The sequence below is a fragment of the Dendropsophus ebraccatus genome, chromosome 3 (genome assembly GCF_027789765.1).
Source record: "Dendropsophus ebraccatus isolate aDenEbr1 chromosome 3, aDenEbr1.pat, whole genome shotgun sequence".
Lineage (NCBI taxonomy): Eukaryota > Metazoa > Chordata > Amphibia > Anura > Hylidae > Dendropsophus > Dendropsophus ebraccatus.
This window is the reverse complement of record NC_091456.1, coordinates 128,888,436-128,911,540: the sequence shown is the minus strand read 5'-3', so window position 1 is coordinate 128,911,540 and position 23,105 is coordinate 128,888,436. Positions and strand designations below refer to the sequence as shown.

At 40.1% G+C, this 23,105-nt stretch overlaps 1 protein-coding gene across 7 annotated transcripts in view; it reads right to left on the bottom strand.

Moving 5' to 3' along the window:
• Nucleotides 1–853: 853 nt before the first annotated feature.
• The window catches only part of DTWD2 (DTW domain containing 2), a 176,870-nt gene continuing 154,618 nt past the window's right edge, over nucleotides 854–23,105 (bottom strand). For 6 of the 7 annotated variants that reach the window (XM_069964574.1, XM_069964569.1, XM_069964573.1 and 3 more), the window contains 2 exons: nucleotides 1,914–2,042; nucleotides 854–1,183 (listed from right to left, as the gene is read on the bottom strand). In XM_069964574.1, coding sequence (XP_069820675.1) covers nucleotides 1,013–1,183; nucleotides 1,914–2,042 — 300 coding nt within the window. In that variant the 3' untranslated portion in view covers nucleotides 854–1,012. Of the gene's footprint in view, nucleotides 1,184–1,913; nucleotides 2,043–7,585; nucleotides 7,662–23,105 lie in introns of those variants that run through there. The other variant, XM_069964575.1, reaches the window with a different exon arrangement.

Here is a 23,105-nt window from a genome sequence, read left to right as displayed (position 1 = left end):
GTGAACATATATTCTAGAACAACTGAATTCTTCAGGTACATTGTTCTAAGATTTTGACATCAATAGATCGGCGCGGGGATGCTGGTGTCGTGGTCCTTTTTTTTTTTTAACTGTGGCCCGTTCCAGCACACAGCGCCAATGTGTCCCCTGGAACTGGCCCGGCCTAAAGCACTGGAGGCGGGCCCGCCCACCCCCAGTTTAACGTTCTGCCCTCTTGATACTCATGTGACCCACTGCAACCCCAAGATACAGCTAGGGAGAAGAGCACAGAGTGCATGGAGTCTATGGAGCCAACAAGTCAGATCTAGTGAGAAAGTGAGAAACAGCGTGATCAGTAACTTTGGACATGTCTGAGAATAATCTTCAAGCTTTATTGCATATCCAAGATTACATGCAATAAAGATTAAAGATGATTTTATCTATTGGATGCTGTTGGACTCTTTCCACTTTGATGTACTATTGTGTGAGCTGTTGGGATAGCTGACTACCTAGAATGCATCCATCTCTACTCTAACTAACTGGAATCTTATTCCACGGAGCTGTTGAACCCAGTTACTTTTGGTATGTCTGAGGACATGTTGAAAGTTACTTAAAATGACAGTACTACTTTAAAAGGGGTTGTCCCAAGATAGCCACCAATTATACAGAGGATGGAAGACAAGTAGCTGACCACTGGAGGTCCACTGCTGATACCCCCCCTGATCCTACAACCCTCAGGAATTAAGCAGTGGTCTATAGGGATGGATAGGGAATAACAAGCTCAGATGGAAATACAGCTTTTAACATTTCTACTGAACTGCGACATAACTAAGGTAACTAAATTTTATTTTAAAAATGTAATTTTTTTTTTCCTTGATATACAATAAAACAATTCCATCAAAAAATTGCCAGGAATTCATAAGTTCACAGCATTAGAACCAGTCCCAGGTGACCACTAAAGGTAATCTCTGATGAGCTTGAAAACCAGAGGAAATTTAGCTGGTCATATTTTATGCTGCGAAATAGAAAGTGATTAAATTTTAACATTGTTAACTAGTAGCTCCATCTTCTTGAGCTTGCGTTTATTCTTTGGCATAGGTTTCTTATACTGGCCATTTTTTAGCAGATGTTCCTTGCTGTGATGAATCTGAGCACCATGTTGTAGCTGGAAAGTGCAGAGTGCCTGCAGAGGGCGGAGGATGGTCTGCCAAAAAAATTAGAGGAGAAAGATATAAATCAATATGAAAATCACAGCCATGGTAAACCATAAAATTTACATACTGTCTACACACAGTCCATAAAGTATTTTTATGAATAGAAGAGTTAGATTTTTAGCTGATAAAACTTAAAAGTGTTTATCAAATCGGCTCCCATATTATAAATAGAAAAAAAAGTCTGGTGCTTATTTTAAGAGATGGACAGATTTGGTGCTAAACCATTAAGGGATATAGGCGAGATTTAAAAATTCTATCCAGACCTCTTTTTCACTCATTTAATCCATGTGCCATGCTACAATCCCTCCTAGAACATAGAAACATGCTTTTATTCTCCTGTGCAAAGTGTCAAAGAGGCTTTCCCAAGCCCCTGAATTACTGCAGACTGGAACACTACCAGCTCCCATCCCTGATCCTACTTAGGGCTCACATTCCTGTTGACTGTCAATCAAGCAGGGATAGGGAAGGGAAGGAGAGTGAGGAGGGATTTCAGCTTGCAGCAATCCACAGGCTCGGGAAAGCTTCTTTGATAAGATAGGGATCACAGGGGGTCCAACATCTGTGCCTCCCAGGGATTTCTCTATCAGCAACCCATGTATGAGGACAAGGCACTGGAACAAAGGCATTTCACCCTCTAAAGTTATATACAATATTAAATGCAGAAGAGAATTTAGAAGATCAACATAACTGGAATACACAGCGTTTAGATAGTATGCCTACCTGCTGAATTTCTGGATTCTTCTCCATTATAGAAAGTGCAATTGCAGCACATTCCAGGGTAGAAAGACACGTGTTAGTTGGCTGTGTTCGAATGACATATTGGCTTGAAATTGTGGTTTTTAACTGCACCTGCAAGAATTTAAACATTTAGCACAGGATATAATTTTGATCTTTCCTAAGTTTCCTTTCATTGTATTTGTCCCACATTGAATACAGTCACCTGTATGCCTGTCTCAGGAACTCTGTTTTTAAACTTTTATAAGAATAAGTCTTTAAACCCTAGACGACCTAGGACGTACCTGTACGCCCTGGCCGCCTGTCACCAGACGACTCTAGGTGTACAGGAGCGCACTTCATAGCAGGTGGGGGGCGGCTGCAATCAGTAGCCGGGCCCTCACCGTTAACAGGCTGCACCGATCACGCTGCAGCCTGTCACTAACCCCTTAAACGCCAGTGTAAGTGACAGGAGCAGCTCCTGTCACTTACCGATCGAGTTACACTGCGGTGGTTCCGATCACTGTGTCGGACCGCCAGAGGTCTCTTACCTTTCTCCATGCGGTCCGAACGGCGCTCTGCTCATTGCGTCTGCCGCAGGCAGGCTCAATCAGCAGAGCGCCTATTACACTGATCAAAGCTGATCAGTGTATGAAATCTATTGATTGCATGTAAAAGTCCCCCAAGGGGACTTAAAATGTGTGTATAAAAAAAAAAGTTAAAAAGTTTTACAAAATACCCCAAAGCCCCTCCCCCAATAAAGATTAAAATCACCCCCTCATCCCATAGTATCAATAAAATATATAAATAGAAATAAACATCTTATATACCGTAGTGTGCATAATTGTCCGATATATTAAAATCAATGGCCATCCCGCACGGCGTAAATGAAAAGAGGGGAAAAAACGCCAGGATTACAGATTTTTTGTTACATTATATATACAAAAAAATTAATAAAAAGGGATCAAACCGTCAGATGTACATAAATATGGTTATAAAAGAAAACTAGAGATCATGGCGCAAAAAATGATAACCCCAAACAACCCCATAGGTGAAAAACTAAAACCGTTAAGTCAAAACACGGCCATTTTATTAATAATTGTAAAAAAAAAAAAAAAAGATTTAATAAAAAAAAAAATAGCAAATCCGTGTAAACCTGCATATGGTTGTGTTTGGACTGACAGTATAATGTTACCGTATAACGCATTACATAAATACAGGACCCCCCCTCCCCCCAAAAAAAGAAAGTTATAATATTTCATTCTTTTTCCCAATTTCACCAATTTATATTTTTATAAATAGTATTTTTGGGGCTCTTAGAAGGGGAGGAGGAAAAAATGAAAATTGGCCCGATCCACTGGGTCATTTTGAGCTTGGTCCTCAAAAGGTTAAAATATTGGATGAAAATGTAACAAGTCAAAGTTATCAGTTCATCATACTGTTTAATGGCCAATTAAAAAACTGAAAAAGCTTTCTAAACTACCAAGGTCTCTTCATCAGGCATGGCTATGTTATGCCATGACTCACAAAGAAACCTAAAACGCCTGAAAGCTTACTATTTGTCATCAGTTTTTCAATTAGCCATTACCAGTTATTAACAATTGGGGACTAACATTTTTATCCTTTCTATATACTAGCTCACATGGCCTATTTTTTTTATTGGTAGAAAACGGAAACGGTTTCTGAAAAAGACAAAAGCTGACTATTGCCATAACTACTACTATAGCTCTAGGATGGTGACATACTTCTCTACAGTAATCTCATTTACCACAGGCTTTCATTCCAAAATTGCTTTATTATGCACAATGTCAACAAAGAGCTGATACATTTTTGTTTCTATGCTAATTTTTGTTCTCCCTTTAGTAAATTAAAAGCAGTGTAATGTAATATTTAATCTTAATCCCTGCTGAACTTGCTTCGAAGAGAATCCAAATTTCACTAACACTATAATACCATTAGACCATGGATTAACCTTAAATGATCTGTTCTTTAAAGATATCACAGAGCAGGAAAAAAAATTATATAAGCTTTAAAAGAGCAAAGAAACCTCATTTCGTACACATCTGCTTAATTATATTCCCAACATGGCAATAGCTCTCTTTGGAAACGTGCAATCATCCTATCTGTTTTTCGCACTTTAGAGAACAACATTTTGTTTCCCTAAAGAAACTAAAAACATGCAAAGACTACATCTATATAATAAATTCAATATAACGCTACTTTAATCCATTCAGGATTCAAATGCCGAACATTCGGTTTTGTGCAAACCTGAACTAACTGTAAATTTGCCCATCTGTACTTCTTATCTTTTCCCCAAACTAACCTCAGATTGTGTCCTATTGCTCTTGTGTTCTGTCTTCCCATCTGAACTTATTTAAAGTGAATGTACCACCGGTACATCGCTTTTCTGATTTCTGAGTTATAAGGATAGACTAATGCCGGTGTGGGGATGCCAGTCTATTCATGGGCACCAGCCGGGAGTGAAGCACTGGAGGTGGGCTGGCCCTCCCCCAGTGGGAGGAAACCTCCGCCCCTCTATGAAGCGGCTCCAGGAATAGACTGGCGCCGTATGTGGAAATTTGGCCACGGTTCGAAAAAGGACCGCAGCACAGAGGACCCGGCCTGCACAGAGCTCGCAAAAGTAATCTCACTGCTTAGGGAGAACGGAGGGCTCAGTCTCTGTAGTTCACTTGTGGTCAATGTAGAGTCTGGGATGAGGGTGAGTTAGCTGGTCTCTAGCTGCCCAGGGCTCCTTATCAGTGACATATATTTAGTGTAGTAAAAAAAGTCAGTAGATTTAACCCTTACAATGCCCTCCTGCTTATAATGGAGCAGTAAACTCTGAAGGAGGGCAGTGTCAGGTTTAACTCTACTGACGTTTTTACCACACAAAATATATGTCACTGATAAGGAGGCCTGGGCAGCTAGAGAAGGAAGAGCGTAGGGAAGGTACACTTTATGCAATGGCATCAGCCTTTATCAGTTTAATCACTTAAACATACCTCTTCTAGTATCTATAAACACTTCTGTGTTGCCCAAATGAGTTATACCAGTCCCCCCTCTAATGTATTCAACCTGTCCCCCCCCCCAGTTGCAAAAATTACAACTCCCATCTAGAACAGTCAGCACAACATGGGGGTTATAGCTCCTCCAGCTATATGACATGATGGGGGTTGTACTTCTGCTTGCTAAAACCCCTGTTGCAAAATTTTACCCACCATCATGAACTGTCAGCATGACATGATGGAAGCTGTAGTTCTGCAACCCAAAGAGCCACAGATTGCCCCTCTCCCTTCAGTATTTACATTCTTTACAGTGTGTAGTGTATCCAATGTATGCAAGCAGCTGCAATAAACAAGCCAGGGAGTTTAGAGCCATGCGGTTGTGTCTTTACAGAGCCGCAGAGATTCAGACTGTTTCACCGCTTCCGGCATGATATTGTTTCATCGTGCCACGCGGAGAAACAGTCCAGGACTTGCACGATTCACAGAGCGAACACAGTATGTGTAAATGCAGCCTAAAGGATCTAGGCCATGTATGTGAGTATTTCCGTCGGTCTTTTGGTCAGTATTTTTTCAACCAAAACCAGGAATAGGTTGAAAACAGAAACTGAAGATCTTACCAGTATAATTTTGTCCTCTCAGTTCCACTCCTGGTTTTGGCTACAAATACTAACCAAAATACAATGTGTAAAGATAGCCCTAGAGTGGGGCTTGGATCCACTATGTGGCTGTATTCACACAATGACTTTTCTTTGACATACAGTATTTTGTCTGACTTTTTGGACAACAGTCATTGAAGCAAAAAGTCAGGCGCAAAAAGGCCAGAAAATAGACATTGTGTGAACATAGCCTAAAACAGTGCTTGGGACACTGTCAGTGCAGTCGGCACAAGAAAAAATTGCTAGTTTTTGGTCAAATCATGTTAAGAAAAAAAGATTATTGTATATGCATCATATTAATAAAATTACATCTGTGCTAGTGTTAAATAGTGGCCTTCAGTCCAGCGTGCAGTTACAGCTGTCAACACCATGGAGTGTACAGTATGTATGGGGGTGCCATGTAAGGTAGTTTTTTTTTTGTTTGGGGGAGGGGGGGGGGGGCGCCAAACTAAGTCTTTGCCCCGGGTGCAGGAGAAGCTAGCTACACCTTTGCCTATGGGGTTAATAAATAGACAAAATAAATGTTTACGAACATCCCCAGCATGTCATCTACTGTAATATAGTGAAAACTATAGTTGTAAAATGTACTGCAAAACATTCAATAGCAAACAAATAAAAAGAATCTCTGCGTGTAGTTAGCTAGAAGTGAAGGAAGACCTTCTGACCATCTGATTGTGCTTTGAACTTAACATGATTCATCCAATTATGTATATTTTATTCTGTTTTTAAACCATTTCCTGAAATATTTCTTAATCCTTTCTTATTTCTGTGGGCAGCTCTATGACTTCCCTGTGGAGATACTGAGTACTTGGATTGTAGTGAGTCAGTGGGAAGCATAAAGGCAGTAGATTACGTTTCTGCCTATATTCATAGTTTGAATATGTATGAATAGGCTTAGTTTGATAGGTCTAGCAGTGTTACTGAAGTTGAATTACACATGCCAGAAGTTCAGACATATAATACAGAAAATACAGAAAACAGAAAATTTGGAATACAGTACTGTGACAGAGATACAGGAAAATATGGGTAAAAATACTAATACGTTGCAGAATATTCAGCACTGTATAAATGCAGCTATCATATTTTCACATTTAAATTTGGGCTCAGGCTGCCAACAACATTCAGTTGTGAATGTAGAAGTGAATAGTGTCACAGAAGTTACAAGCGAAACAAGAGTCAACAAAATTTTCTTTTACAGATTATTTTTGTAGAAAAAAAAAACTAAACAAAACAAAAAAAAATCATATTTACAACTGGATTTCATATTACATAAGGGCACTATATTAGCTGCAGCAATAAAAAATAAAATCAAGTGGTATGTATCAATATATGGCTCTCGAGAAGGACTACCGAATACTGTTGTGTTCAACAGACGTAATGACCTACCCCAATTCTGGCTAAATTATATTACTGCAGACATCCTTACAGGGGTATTCTGGCTATCTCTAAAAAAGAGCACAAAAAGCAAAATCCTGCACTTACCCACCCCCCCAACATGCTTTCCTTACTGCTCCAGCCTCCCGCCAGCTTCTCCCTGAGACGCTGGTCTTCATTAATGGCGCGCTGCTGGAAAACTACATCTCCCAGCATGCACTGCATCTGACGTCTGAGCGCTGTGTACTCACCCCCTCATTGATTACTCTATTCACTTCTGCCGTCAGCTGTGGGCCTGGTTTGCAAGTACACAGTAAAGCAAACCATGCCCACAGAGGAAATGGAGATCACATATTCTCCATCTCCGAGGAGAAGCACAAAGGACCGGGATGAAAAGGACCAGAAGCAGTTGCATTAACACAGCTTCAGAGGGTGAGTGCACTCCAGCAGTATGCAAACTACGCCATATTCCTAATAAAAGTACATTACAAAGTAGGATGCATTTTCAATGTGATCACGTTTAAGGGGTTAATGACAGGCTGCAGTGCAATGGTTGTTGTCTGTGATTAACGGTGAAGACCCTCACTGTCCTCACCTGCTATGAAGCGAGCTTAGCTCCTGAGCTGGCTTCATAGAGATGTAGTAAATAATGGCAAGCGGGTACGGCACAGATGATTTGGTCACAGACGCCCATGCCATACCCATATGGCATTGGTGGTCTAGGGGTTAAAGAGGTTATTCAGGATTAGAAAAACATAGCTTTTTTAATTCAATAACAGCACCACATGTGGACAAAGGTTGTATGTGGCACTGCAGATCACCACAAATGGGCAGGTGTGGCATTGTTTTATATATATCAACAGGGTCTATAATTAGAATCACGGTCGTACAACCCAAGGTCAGTTTTTAAAGTCATATTTAAAGGTTTTTTTTTACAGGATTAGAGAAAGCACAGACATTTATTTTTTTTTTTTTGCAAAAACAGAACCACATCTGTCCTTAGGTTGTATGTGGAGTTGTATTACAATTTAGGTCCATTCACTTAACCTGTCACTTGACCTGGGTCAATTTTTGTTTTTTTTTGTGTTTTCTAATTTTCCTTCTCGTGTTTGAAAGGCCAAAGCCCTTGTATTTTTTCACCTACAGACCCACACGAGCCCTTATTGTTTGCGCCACTAATTGTGCTTTGCAATGACAGACATAATTTATGCATAAACTATGCTGCAAAACCAGAAAAATAATTATATGCGCTGTAAAATTGAAAATAAAATGCTTTTTTTTATTTGGTGTGGTTCTTGTGTTTACACCATTCACCCAAAGATATGTTATCTATGTTGCATAAAATATTTTTAACATGGATTTAAAAAAATTAAAACCTTTTAAATAACTAAATGTTCCTTAAAATTGCTGTATTCCCATCCTTATAAGGCTTTTATCCTTTGGTCTATGGGGCCCTGTGAGGTGTCATTTTTGGTGCCATGATCTGTACTTTCCATTGGTACCTTACTTGCATAAGCGACTTTTTTAACACATTTTAACAATTTTTTCTGGATTTGAGGCAACCAAAAATGCAGACCATAGCAATTGATCACCGATGTGATGGATCGGTGCTGTGTTATACAGCTACACTGATCTCTATGAGAGAGATGTATAAGTAAAAAAAAAAAAGTGTCTACATTAATAAAAAAAAAAAACTCCCCTAATAAAAGTCTGAATCTCCCCCCCTTTCCCATTTTATAAATAAAAATAAATAAACATGTTTGGTATCGCCACGTGCATAATCGCGCTAACTATTAAATTATCACATTCCTGATCTCGCATGGTAAACGGCGTAAGCGCAAAGACCTGCCAAAGTGCAAAAATTGCACATTTTTGGTGGCATTAAATCCAGAAACATTCTAATGAAAAGCAATCAAAAATTCGCATATATGCAAGTAGAGATAAAAAAAAGTCTAGCCATGACGCTGTACAGTTGAATACAAAGCTATCAAAAACTGAAGTATCTAATTGCACAGGCAGTATGCTGAGCTGGTTTTATAGTATAAGCTATATGCATAGTATGCGCTATATGCAAAAAAACAAAACTGCTTGGTTTTAACGTTGATTCGTTAAATTGACATCTATCCAGTAAGATTTATTGCTCATTAGCTCCTCACAAATTTGTGGTAATGAAGAGGAAACACAAGGCCTCTAAATAACTCTGAGTTAAGGCGATCATATGGAGAATGATATCTATTTTTTTATAGAATTATTTTACCAAGAAGGACAATATTCTGAGAATTACCTAGTATTTATGTTAATAATGACAGAACACCTGTAACATAACAAGTTGCATTGGACTCTGCCTACTGACAAATGTGCCGTAATGAATGCAGAAATACCTAATCTAAACTGACTCCAATGAGAATGTCAGGTTGTGAGATATTGTGCTGGCATTTTATTATAAATGCAATGGTTATATTGACAAGTTTAAATTTCATTGAAAAGAGAAACCATCACCAGCTTGAATAACCTTGATTAGATGTCTAACTCAAATCACATTGGACTAATTATAAAGTCTCTGAACATTAAAGGAAGTACACTTTGTTTACATACGGCAAAATGCACGCAATGAATTAAAGATGGCTGATTTATTATTAAAATGTACACTTCAGAAACAAAATGTGTGTGACGTTAAATCTCACAGTGTAAAGCATGCTACTGAAATTTACATTATGATTATAAATAAATCATGGCCTTCCTGCAGCCTGCCTGTAATGTATAGTGACAGTTTAAGAGCTTGCGTGTTTTATAATGTGAGCATGGTGCTGTGAAATTCACACAATGCTATATATATATATATATATATATATAAAATTTTATGAATGAGGGGCATATCTTTTAGGCTATGTCCAGAACATGACCACCATGTTTAAAGCTGCCATACTGGATCAAAAACAAGTTTTCCAGAAAAGTTTTATAAATTGTTAGCCACAAACAGATCTTGAGGTTCAAAAGCTATCAGCACAGATTGCTTTGTGTTAAAGAGGATGTACCACCTGGTACATCCTCTTTAATCTGAATGCACAAATCAAATGGCTCCAGCACGGGGAAGCCAGTGCCGCGGTCCATTTTTCGGACCAAGGCCCGGTGCCCATGCACGGCGCTGTTCTATGCACCGGAAGCGGCCAGTGCTGAAGCACTGGAGGCCAGCCCTAATGGGAGAGAATTCCCTCCCCTGTATGACGCGGCTCCCTTAGAATGAATGGAGCCGCGTCATACAGGGGAGGGAATTCCCTCCCACTGGGAGCGGCCCGGCCAGCCTCCAGTGCTTCAGCACCAGCCAGTTCCGGTGCATAGAATGGCTCCGTGCACGGGAACCGGGCCTCGGTCCGAAAAATGGACCGCGGCACCGGCTTCCCCGTGCCGGCGCCGTTCGATTCGTGCATTCAGATTAAAGAGGATGTACCCGGTGGTACATCCTCTTTAAGCCCCATGGACAACACATTGAACAGTTCAAATAGGTGTGCATCACAGGGAATGTTCCCATCGTTGTTGTAAGTTTCTGTGATGATATTGTGTGTGTGTGTGTGTATTTTAAAGGATTTAAAGATTATTTTTAAGATATATTAAATAAATATTTTCTTTAACCAACAGCAATCTTTTTTTCTTTTTTTTTTAATTATTCTTTATTTCTTTTTTCCACACAATTAGAAAAACATACAACCACAGACGATGCTAGACACATTGCACAGTCACATGAATTACATATCCAGTTCTTTGGACCTTTGTCGGCCATGGTTACCAACAATACAATAAACATACAAATCGCCCTAATTAGGACTCCAAATAGGTGGTTCGACATACTGTAAGTCAAAACCAATAAAAAGAAAAAAAAAAAAAAAGAAAACAAAGGTTGTCTTCTTCTCTGCTGTTCCCTTATTCCTCTCTTTCGTTCTTGTCTATTTTTCAAAAACTGGCTACTCTATGCTTGTCTTTTCCCAGTTCTGCCATTTTCTTTTAAATTTGGTTAGCTGGTCAGCAATCTTATTACACTGTTCATCTTGCTTATGTTGGTACAGCCTACCTACATATTGAATATAACTAGCAGATCATGCAGTATCTCTTTGTGTGTCAGATTGTAAATGATACCATACCAAATTTTTTTTTAACTTCATCTGCATCTGATAGCATGATAATAACAGTTCTCAATTAAGTTTTAAAGTGTACTTGTGGCACCAATGAATCAAATGGAGCCGTGTCACAGAGGGGCGGGGGTTTCCTCCCAATGGTGGCGGGTCGTCTCTTTAGCCTGTGCCGGTGCCCAGCAATAGACCGGTGCAGCGCACAGGAACCGGGGGAGTTCAAAGAACTGCAGCACTGGCTTCCCTGTACCGACACAGTTCTATTGATATGTTTGATATTGATACATTTGCTTTAAGCATCTCAAAAAACTGTTAACAAGCTATGAAAAGATGGCTGCCCCCATAATCATGAAAATAAAACAGATAGAAAAAAAGAAAACATGAATAAGTGATTAAAAAACAAACAAAAAAACATGTATACATATATACTGTAAATCTGATTCTCTAAAAGGAAAAGAAAATGTTCCTCTAACTGAAATAACATATTGTTCCTCTCATTTCTCAGAATACCTATGTATATCAGCAATGCCAAAGACAATTTCTATAACAGCAATGGTTTCAAGGATCCTCATTTTATTTTGTACCTACCAGTATTCATTTGTTAATGGAACATGAAAAGCTCTGGCCTTATTCTGTATGTTTATTTTCTCTTATTTTATTTTATTTTCTTCTTCATAGACTCTATTCACTTATTGTTCTAGCAAATCCTTTGCCTTTGTTTTAGTAAAGAAGATTACTAGGGATTCATGTTCAAAGAAAGTCTGTACATTAGTAAATTAAACGCTCCCATTATTAAAAATCAACCACACTCCACAACAATTAAATTAGTCCTTATGTTTCCAATTTACTAGTTGAGCATTTTACTGTAGTCATATAGACTACAATGGAGATGAAGTCCAACTGTATATATTTCCCACTCACTTATTATATTTGTTGTGGGTTGCATGAAAAGACAAAGAGTAAAAAATTTATTCGTAAACTGGGGGGTTGGGGGGGGGGGACTTGCATATACACTTTCAGCTTTTTTGAAGCCAAAATAATGAATTTTCCTAATATATTTAATGGCAATAAACTGTTTCATTTGTCATCAACATAGAGCTAACCAAATGATTACATGTCTGCAACAAATTTCTAGATGCCCAGCATGCTTGTACAGCAGGGGTGGGGAACCACTGCTCTACAGGTTGTGATCCTTTGCTCTAGTATCTGCCAGCAACAGCAGATGTGACTGAAGCAGACGAGCTCCCTAGAGCCCGCATCCACACAGCACACAGGAGCACACATGTAACGTACATAGCACTCCACCATCCTGTGCAGATGCTGGTGCCAGGGTGTCCGTCTGCCAGTCCAAGCCTGTGTACCATGTCAGCATTACCCAGCTAGCCCATCCTTGTGCAGCACCACCTGTCAAAAAGTGAGCCAATGTCCAAACAATATATTAACCCCTTCCCTCCTGAGCCTCTTTTCATTTCTGCACGTTTGTTTTGTCCTCCTCATGTTTAAAAGGCCATAGCGCTTGCATTTTTTCACCTAAAGACCCATACGAGCCCTTATTTTTTGCAACAACAATGTACTTTGCAATAACAGACTTAATCTTTCCATAAAATGCAATAAAAAGCAATTTTTTTCTTCTTAGGGGCGTATCAAGTTTATACCGTTGCCCTATAGTAAAATTGACATGTAATCTATGTTCCTCAAGTCAGTAGGATTACAAAGATAGCTCAACGAAACACAACGAAACCTTTATTTTAAAAGTTCAGTTGATTCCACATGCAGCAATACCAAATATACACTGTTTTTTTTTTAATTGGTAAAGGGGGCTGTGATTTAAACTTTTAATAACGGATTATTTTTAATTATTATTATTAAAAAGAACTTTACAGGAAAAAAAAACTTATTAACTTATAGCCCCACTAGGGGGCACCAATATGCACTTTACTGATCTTTCATTGAGATCAATGCTGTACACATATACAGCATTGATCAATGAGCCCAGACCAATCTATCATGGAGCCGGATTCAGTGCCTTTGCGCCGCTGAAGCCCGGCCAGGTAAGAAGCAGAGGCGGGGGGGGGGGGGGTAGATGCTGGTAGGGGGAGTTGGGGGGTTTGGTAGGGGGAGTTGGGGGGATGCGATATAACCTCCACCATGCTGCATTTAATTTTATTGTATATTAAAGACTGTAATACATGTGAGGGCATCCAAAAGCTACATATGCAATAGGTGCCTGCTGTATATTACAGCCGACACACTCTGTCAATTATTGGGAACTTCATTCTTCCTGTTATGGGAGTGCAAAACATGGTCACTTTTAATGACATTTCTACACTGTAGACAAGAATATGTTCTGTCTCTCTGAATACCCAAATATCTTTGGGGTTCCTTATGCCCCTATTCCACGGGTCGTCAGAGGAGCAAACAAGCGCCCTCAGCGCTCGTTTGCTCCTCGTTTCCCGCTTGCTGCCGCCGCTATTCAACGCGACTGCAGCGAGCGGGTGAGTGTGGGAGGGGTGGCGGGGAGCTGCGGGGGGAGGGGGGCTGCTCGGAGGATCGCTGATTGTCCGGGCAGCCCATAGGATATAGCAGCGTCTGCTGCCGATGCTCCCAAGCAACGGAGCGGCGGCAGCAGATCGCTGCTATATCAGTCGCTTGTTTTTCAACATGTTGAAAAACAAGCGACTGCAACGATCAGCCGACATGAACGATGTCGGCTGGTCATTGCACTCTATTCTATGGGACGATTATCGTTCGTAGCGGGCGATATCGGCCGAATACGGACGATAATCGTTCCGTGCAATAGGGCCTTTACTCTCTGATCTTGTGTCATCCCATAGAGGTGGCTGAAGAAGTTGGATGCAGTCCTAGGGACTCCTGGAAAACATGGATAAAGCCTATGGCTGTATCCCTGTTTCCCAGGTAGGTCCAACTTCTTCAGTCACCGCTAATAAATGCCATAAGCTTGGATTCAGACAGAAACCGAGCATGCTCAAGTTGTGCTTATCTTAACACATTACACCTATGATCGAAAAAATGTCATCTATTCCATTAAGTGGCTATGTGGACTGCTATATTTAGGAGAGTCACAGCAGAGAAAAAAAAATTCATAAGCAAACACGAGTCCACTATTTGCTGGGAAAATTTATTTTAAACCTAACTCATCATTTTAATCACAAACAACATTCTGTTTCAGAAGCACAATTTCAGATTTTAGAACAAGTTAATGGGGTAGTTCAGCAAAAAAAAAAAAAAAAAATCTTTTAAATCCACTGGTGCCAGAAATTTGTAATTTACTTCCAGCACTTATCAGCTGTTGTATGTCCTGCAGCAAGTAGTGTATTCTTTCCAGTCTGGAGAGCAGGAGAGGTTTTCTATGGGGAATTCCTACTGCTCTAAACAGTTTCTGTCATGGTACACAGAGGTGACAGCAGAGAGCAATGTGTCAGACTGGAAAGAATACACAACTTCCTGCAGGACATACAGCAGCTGATAAGTACTGGAAGACTTGAGATTTTTTTTTAAATAGAAATAAATAGAACAATTTCTGGCACCAGTTTATTTAAAAGAAACATTTTGCTGAACTAATGCCTTTAAAATACCACAACAAGGTAATAAAAAATTATTGATGAGGAGAAAAGACTATTGGATAACTAATCTAACTACACTGGTATTAACCGTCATGCGGCTGTTAAGGGGGCTCAGAGAGGGCTCCCAGAGTGAGCCATCTCTGCAGCCCGCGGTCCCCGGTTGCTATGTGCAGCAAGGGACCGCAGGTCTTAGCCGCCGCGGCCAATCGTCGCGGCTGGCTAATTAACTATTCAAATGCAGATGTCAAAGCTGCATTTAAATGGTGACTGTCTCTGGTGTCTAGAGGGGGATCTTCCTCCCCCCCCCCCCCCGATGCGATTGCAGAGGGGAGATCCGTTGTAATGAGCTGTCCTGGGCAAATCCCGGCTCGGCAATCCATGTATGTGGTCTGCAGCAGACCATTATAATAGAGCACCGATCTGATGGATCATTGCTTTGTTATATACACAGCATTGATCTCAATGGGAGATCAGTGCTGTGTATATATATAGGGGGCTTCTAATTACTGTTAGTGAAAACAAAATAAAGTGTTTTTATTAATAAATAACCCCCTCCCCTAATAAAAGTCCAAATCACCCCCCTTTTCCCATTTTATAAATAAAATAAATAAACAAACATGTTTGGTATCGCCGTGTGCATAATTGACCGAAATATTAATTTATTTAGTTCATGATCCTTCACGGTAAACGGCGTAAGCGCCCAAAAATTTCAAAGTGCAAAATTGCGCACTTTTGGTCACATCAAATCCAGAAAAAAATGTAATAAAAAGCGATCAAAAAGTCGCATATGCGCAATCAAGGTACCGATAGAAAGTACAGATCATCGCGCAAAAAATTACACCTCACACAGCTCCATAGACCAAAGGATAAAAGCGCTATAAGCCTGGGAATAGAAAGTTTATTTTCTGTAAAAGGTAGGGCTGGGCGATAATGGCCTAAATCAATATCGCGGTTTATCATACATGTAGCCGCGGTAACGATAAATTGAACGATAATTATGACACGCCCCTTTTAAAAGCCACACCCGTTTTGAAAACCCTATTTTCCGATGGTAATACAAATGTGAATTTATTCCATATAACAATGCAGCAAACTTCACAAGTAATATACAACATTTTGGCGTCTCCTACACCATTTTCAAATGCCACTTGAAAATGGTGTAGGAGACGACGAAACATCGTATATTACTTGTGAAGTTTGCTGCATATTGTTATATGGAATAAATTCACATTTGTATTACCATCAGAGTGCTGCAGAGTATTTTTTACTAGCTGACTTGGTATTCGACTGCTGGCCTCCACAGTTTGTTTAGTGTGCTGCCTATATTGTTTGCTTTATCTATCTATGTATCTATCTATATATACAGTGTATATGTGTATTTATATATTAATATATATATATATATATATATATATATATATATATATATATATATATTAGTGTGTGTGTGTGTATGTATAGACAGATAGGAGACAGATAGTATAGGAAAATCCACAGCACTCCTAATGCAATTCAAGGTGCGATTTATTGAAAAAGCAAGTGCAGCATACAGACGCAACGTTTCAGCAGCTATTCGCCGCCATTTTCAAGCTTGAAAATGGCGGCGAATAGCTGCTTAAACGTTGCGTCTGTATGCTGCACTTGCTTTTTCAATCAATCGCACCTTGAATTGCATTAGGAGTGCTGTGGATTTTCCTATACTATTTAAATACGGTCTCAGGTCTTGACTTCTACCTCTCTTGAAGTGCTGCTACTATTTTCCCATGATTTAGATAGATAGATAGATAGATAGATAGATAGGAGAGAGATAGATAGGAGATAGATAGATAGATAGATAGATAGATAGATAGATAGATAGATAGATAGATAGATAGATAGATAGGAGATAGATGATAGATAGATAGGAGATAGATAGGAGATAGATAGATAGATAGATAGAGAGATAGATAGATAGATAGAAAGATAGATAGGAGATAGAGAGATAGATAGGAGATAGATAAGAGATAGATAGATAGGAGAGAGATAGATAGGAGATAGATAGATAGAAGATAGATAGATAGGAGATAGATGATCTTCTATCTCTCTCTCTCTCTCTATCTCTCTATCTCCTATCTATCCCCAGTCACTCAGTGGCTGCAGGGGTCAGGTATGGGGTGGACACCTCCTTCCTCCCCCGGGCACCGCTCTCTCTCCCGCACAGGAATCCTCGGCCCCTGTCACTCAGTGCTGTAGCACATATATCTGTGTCCCGGACTGAGCGTCACACATGGCTGCTTCCAGCACTGACAAAACATAACGGGGCTCCGAGGATTCCAGTGCGGGGACAGAGTGCGGTGGCCAGTGAAGCATGGAGGTGCCGACCCATACCTGACCCCAACTGTATGTGCGGGAGAGGGGGGCAGGGCTCACCGTGCAGCTTCCAGAGAAGCTAGGAGAAGTGAGACGCCTGGCAGCAGCAGCGCTGAGCTCACACTGGAGGGGACGCTGCCGCCTGTGCGCAGCCTGTCACATCTCCAGCCTTCCTCTCCAGCCCACACAGCAGGATCTTCCATCCCCTGCCCTGCAGCAGTATATGTGCGTCCTGGCTCGGGAGGTAAACCAGAGCATCAGCTGTCTCGCCTCCACCTCTCCACCCGGGACCCCTCTCTCTCCCTGCACCAGAGCATGCGGCCGCCGGGTGGGTGGGGGGAATACCGCAGATACCGTCCTGGCAGAGTTGAGGTCGGTTAACCGACGCCAGTGACGGTATCGGTATTTTTGCGGTATACCGCCCAGCCCTAGTAAAAGGTTTTATTTTTTTTACGAGCCATCAATTAATATAAAAGTTATACATGTTACATATCGTTTTAATCGTACCAACTTGAGGAATATATAAACATGTCAGTTTTTCCACAGGACACACGGCGTAAAAACGAAGCCCCCCCCCCCCCCAAAGAAAAAGAATTGCAGGGGGGGGTTTCAATTTCACTGCGCATAATGTTTTTTCTGGTTTCGCAGCATATTTAATGCTAAAATTCAGCCTGTCATTGCAAAGTACAATTAGTGACGCAAAGAAAAAAGGGCTCATGTGAGTCTGTAGGTGTAAAAATGCAAGTGCTATGGCCTTATATACACAAGGAGGAAAAAACGAAAAACGCAAAAATGAAAATTAGCCCCGTCCTTAAGGGGTTAAACTAAGCAAACTTGTAATAAAACCTATTTGATTTGTAAAGTGATAGAGAGAAGAGATTCTATAAGTATCCTTTATCATATTTACGTCTTTCATGTAAGTACACCCATGTTTTAGTTTGCCCAAATGATTTTGTGACGTCTCCAGTGTGCGACTGGAATGAATTTAAATTGTGTTGCTCTGTCATATATATCTATGACATGAGTTGGATGATGTTCGGGATAAACCCCCCTGCAATCGCCGAGTGCCTAGCTACCATTTACAAACTTTATGATATATCAAACATTTTTTCTATGACAGCGCCTAAATTATCCAAAATGAGGTAAAGCTGATGAAAGGGATGAATGCTGGCCTTGAGCAACTTTATAGCTGATGCTTACAGACCCTTTTTCTCTGCATGTAGTTAAAGACAAAAATACATGGCAGGACATGAGCCTCAACACCTTTTAAAAGCATCAAGTCAGCAATGTATAAATGTGTTAAAACAAGTAGATTTCTTTATGACTCAGTCATGCAACCCAGCAGCTTGTGGCGTCCAGTAAGAGACACTAGGTTTTGCAAGGGTATCTTTAAATGTTATACTCAGTTCAGTCTTGAAATGTAATTTTCCTTTTCGAATTGCCGACCAAAGAATTTTTTGATGAATGCCACCAATATAAAGGTAAATACAACCTACTGAACACTTACTCTTAGGCATTAATCACCCACATACAATCTCTTTAATCTAAACTCCTATTATAAAATGTAACGGTGCTGTGGCAAATGCTAGAGATATATCATATACAGCCACCGCACTCCTGTTACACCTTATCAAAGTGAGAGGTGACGCTTTCTCCAAACAATATGAACAGTGATAAAGACAAACACAGGTGCAATGCAGTTATTTTAATATATGAAGAAAATCAATTCTGTTAAGCAATGATTCAGGCATTGAAATGTGTGCAGCGAGAGCCAAATGATCATTTCTGCACCTGGTAGAGAGAGAAACATGCTAATTGTTCCCTTGCAGAATATTATGAGTCATAACAATTATGTTAATTATTGATAGTGTACGCTGTGGGTCTGATGGGCTGTGCGCTTTGTATCAATCCTTGCTGCTGAATACATCTCATTGGTATATAATAGAACACAGTCATGTAATTCTCGCTTCTTGTGCACTATATCCCCACACTGTCTCACACTATGAAAAAATATGACATATTCTAATTTTAAAACTGATTTAGAGAAAAATGCTGCTCCCTACTGACTGTGCGCTCCTAAGGATTGTCATCTAAAACTCAATGAATACAATGCTAAGCAGACCATTTACCAGACATTTTACTTGCTGCTGAATAGGAAATGACACTCAACTTTAAAGGGAATATGTTTTTCCCATTTCCCCTATGCAATATGGTAATGATCTGTTGTACCACTAGGCTATTTGTACAGAAAATACTGAGAGATAGATAACCGCAGAAACCAGAACAGAAAATGTTATTAAGGGGTAAGTAAATGAACCCAAGTCATTTTTAAAAAGAGAAAACAGTATCAAAGGTTGCTGTTTATTAACCCCTTCATGACCCAGCTCCCAAAATGGCCTAAATGACCAGGCCAATTTTCAGTTTTGTGTTTTCGTTTTTTCCTCCTCGCTATAGCACTTTTATTTCTCCGTCTTTTTTTTCAGGTACCAGTGTACTTTGTAATTGCGCCTTTTAATCTACCATAAAATGTATGCTGGAACCCCAAAAATATTACTTATTGGGTGAAACTAGAAAAAATGCAATTTCTTAACTTTTGGGGGCTCCTGTGTCTACATAATACACATTATAGTGTATACATTAGTCCAAATATGATAACCATGTCTACATAGCTTTTCTATTGTCTTACTTTTTTCTTTTTACAGTAAAACTTTTTTATAACCTATTCTGTGCCCTTTCCCTGTTTTTTTTTTTTTTCATACTTACCGGCTCTGTACTTCTTCTGGACTTCTGGAAATCATCTTCTCTGTGTCCTGTCTAACAACATGCTGCTCCCTCTTCCCACCTCCCCCTTCGTAGATGCAGTACACCTGATCTCCTTTCTGGGGTCCAGGTTAGCTGTCTATTGAGTGCGCACAGACCCCCACCCCAGTAAACAGATGGCTCCTTCCAGTGCTGTGGCTGCTGCCGTTCTGAAGATTTTCCGCACATGCACTCAGTGGGGAGAGATATGGCTGCAGTAATCCCTACAGATGGTGATGAAAAGTGCCCGGGAGCTGATCATTTCCTCCGCTCAGGTACGACTCACCAAGCCAGTCCCCGACAATGCTGCCTTGAAGGGGCCTTGAGAGAACCGGAAGACGCGATCATGCAGCTCCCGGTTATCAAAGGCTGAGCTCTCCAGAAAGACGCCTGTCTGTGGCAAGAAACCCACCATCCCCAGTCTCAAGGGAGCGCATTTTCGCCCTGGTAGAGGTGTTAAAGCAGTTGCTCCTCAGAGCTATCCCGCTGCCTTCCAGCGATGTAGAGCTGTGAGGACTGAGAACATAAGTGGAGTCCACACCAGACCCCCAAAGGATTTCTGACAGTCCAGAGCAGCACTGCCCAACTAGGTACCAAATCACACTGTTACCCAGGAGATGTCAGGGCTTCATAGGGGCATCGGCTGGAGATGCCACTGGTTCTCTTAAAATGACTGTATTGTGAGTCTTAATGGGGTTTTTCCCCACCTATGGGGCTGTATGGGATGTATTATTTTGCCCTGTGATCCCTCCTTGGGCCTGTGTAAAAGTGTCAGCGATCAGCAGTGGAACAGAAAAACGCTCCCCACTTAGCTGATGGCAGTAAGATTTATTGCTATCGGCCGCAAATTTCTCTGTGTAAACAATGGATGTGTGGCTGAAAGCAATACATTTAAATGGCTGCATGAACGATACAGTGATTTTTAGTGTGGTCCGGCTGTGCAATTAATTAGTCGATCTTGCATTGACCAATATTGGGATGTGTAAAAGAACCATTATTAAAGACAATCTGAACCTTTTGGATAGACAGACTATGGAATGGTTGTTAGGCTCACATTTAGTTCTCATCCATTTTAGTGTAAGGGAAAAGCATTTAGTGTGTGACAGATTCTGTTTATCTTGTTGTAATGTTATTGTACTTCTCTTGCTAGCCACTATCTATGTGTTTCTACCATACAGTACCAGTAAATTTGATACTTCTTTTGCTTGTGGCTGAGCCGGGCATACCCTATTTTGGGTAACTTCAATATGTGTTTCTATTCTGCTTGAATTTTTTTCATGCTAATACGTTTTGAGATTATGGCAAGTGTTACTCTGCATCACATACCTACCTATGCCGCATAGACCTAGCAATTGGGAATGGTATAATGTTACCAATAATAACCTATTGGACCCATTTGTTTCCGATCATACCCTCTTTGTGCAGATGTATAATTGTCTAATATTAGGCATTCCCGTGGACATATGGAAACCATATTACCTAGCCTCAGCAGGGTTTGGTTTCTCGGATGGCTTTTTCAATTCTTTTTTTTTCATGAGTTCTACAAAACTGTTCTCTTTACTAAATCAACAAAACACGGGGGACATTAATGTCTATCTGCAGTGGTGTTACAGAAGCTTATGGCAGATCCAAGGTTCTCTTGATAAACTTTTGACAGCAGAGGAGATGTAGAGGAAGCTCTGTCTACCTTTCAGATTAACCCCTTCAGGACGCAGCCAATTTTCATTTTTGCACTTTCCTTTTTATCTCATGTTTCATTTCATTTTTTTTCATCTACAGACCCATATCAGTTCTTGTTTTTTGTTTGACACCAATTGTACTTTGTAATGACATGCTTTATTTTCTATAAAATATGGTACTGAACCGGAAAAAAAATATTTTAGAGGTAAAAAAAAATTTTCAAATTTTGGGTAGGTTTCATAAACCGTTCTTTGTGTGGTAAATCTTATCTATATTCCTCAAGTCAGTATGATTACAACGATACCCAATTTATATAACTTATTTAATATTTCTATAACTCTTTTTTATGTTTCAGTCTGTAGGGCTATCAGAGGACTAATTTTCTCCACCACAATTTGTAGTTTTTATCGATACCATATATGCTTATACTTGCATATATGTGACTTTTTGATCACTTTTTATTCTACAGTATTTCTTTAGACAATAGGAAATTGCTGATGAAACTATCAATACAATAGTGAAACACTTTTTATGAAAGAAGTGGGGATTTAACTTCAAACGCCTTTCTCCTGGAAATCCACAAATATAAACATGGTATTATCAAACACTATATAGGCAATAACCACACAGCCGTGTAATAATTTTCTTATTTTTCAGCTGAAAGATCCAATATTTTGAATCCCAAGCTGCCTCAATACCTTGCTAATGGTTTATAGGAATCTATTTACTTTGGAAGCAAGTTAATTTGTGAGACATAGGCATCATATAAAAATGTGTATAATTTTTGCATATCCAGATGAATTCCCTTCTTAATCATTTTTGACATTTACATTTTTTGACTTGTGCTAGACTGAAAATGTTCACAAAATCATGTAATCACTAAAGCCTGATCTGTGACTACTTTACTTCTGAAAAGTCCATAACAAGCTGAAAACTCTATGAGGGATGTTTACTAACCATGCGACTGTGGCATACGTCAGGGAGAAGGTATAGATTCGCCCCTTCTCCCTGACATACGGCTGGTAGATCCCCTGCTCATCTGATGGGCAGGTGCAGCAAGGCGGAAAGGAGGTGTGGCCCCCTCCCACGCCAAATTTACCAAGATTTATGCCTGCTTGTAGGCAGAAATCATGTTCATGCAGATTTCTGCACCTGCCATATGGCAGGCACAGGCCAGGCTGGATTCACTAAGAGGCATGCACCTCTTAATGAATCTGGCAGTGCAAATGGGGAAGGGGACTAATTTAAGACACACATTCGAGCACTCTGGTCTTCATAAATGTCCCCCTATGTGTTAAAGGACATGTCTACTTTTTACACATTTTTACAAGTGCTTTATAAATAAAGGGAGGAAATACTTCAATTATCAGATACATTATAGTGTCTGTGTAAATATTTGGGTCTACTTATAATGTGATGATCCTCAGGACCTGTGCTGAAAGCCAGAGCTGCATTAACCTGAGGTAAGCCACATCTGTAGCTGAGATTATACAATGATGGCTCTCTCAGGAGGTAAGAGCCAACTATTCACCTGGACCATTGACAGTGCGACCATATCTGCAAGAAAATGCTAACTGCTGCTGCAAAACAACAACAAAACAGCTGTCACCATTGTGGTTAAGGTTAT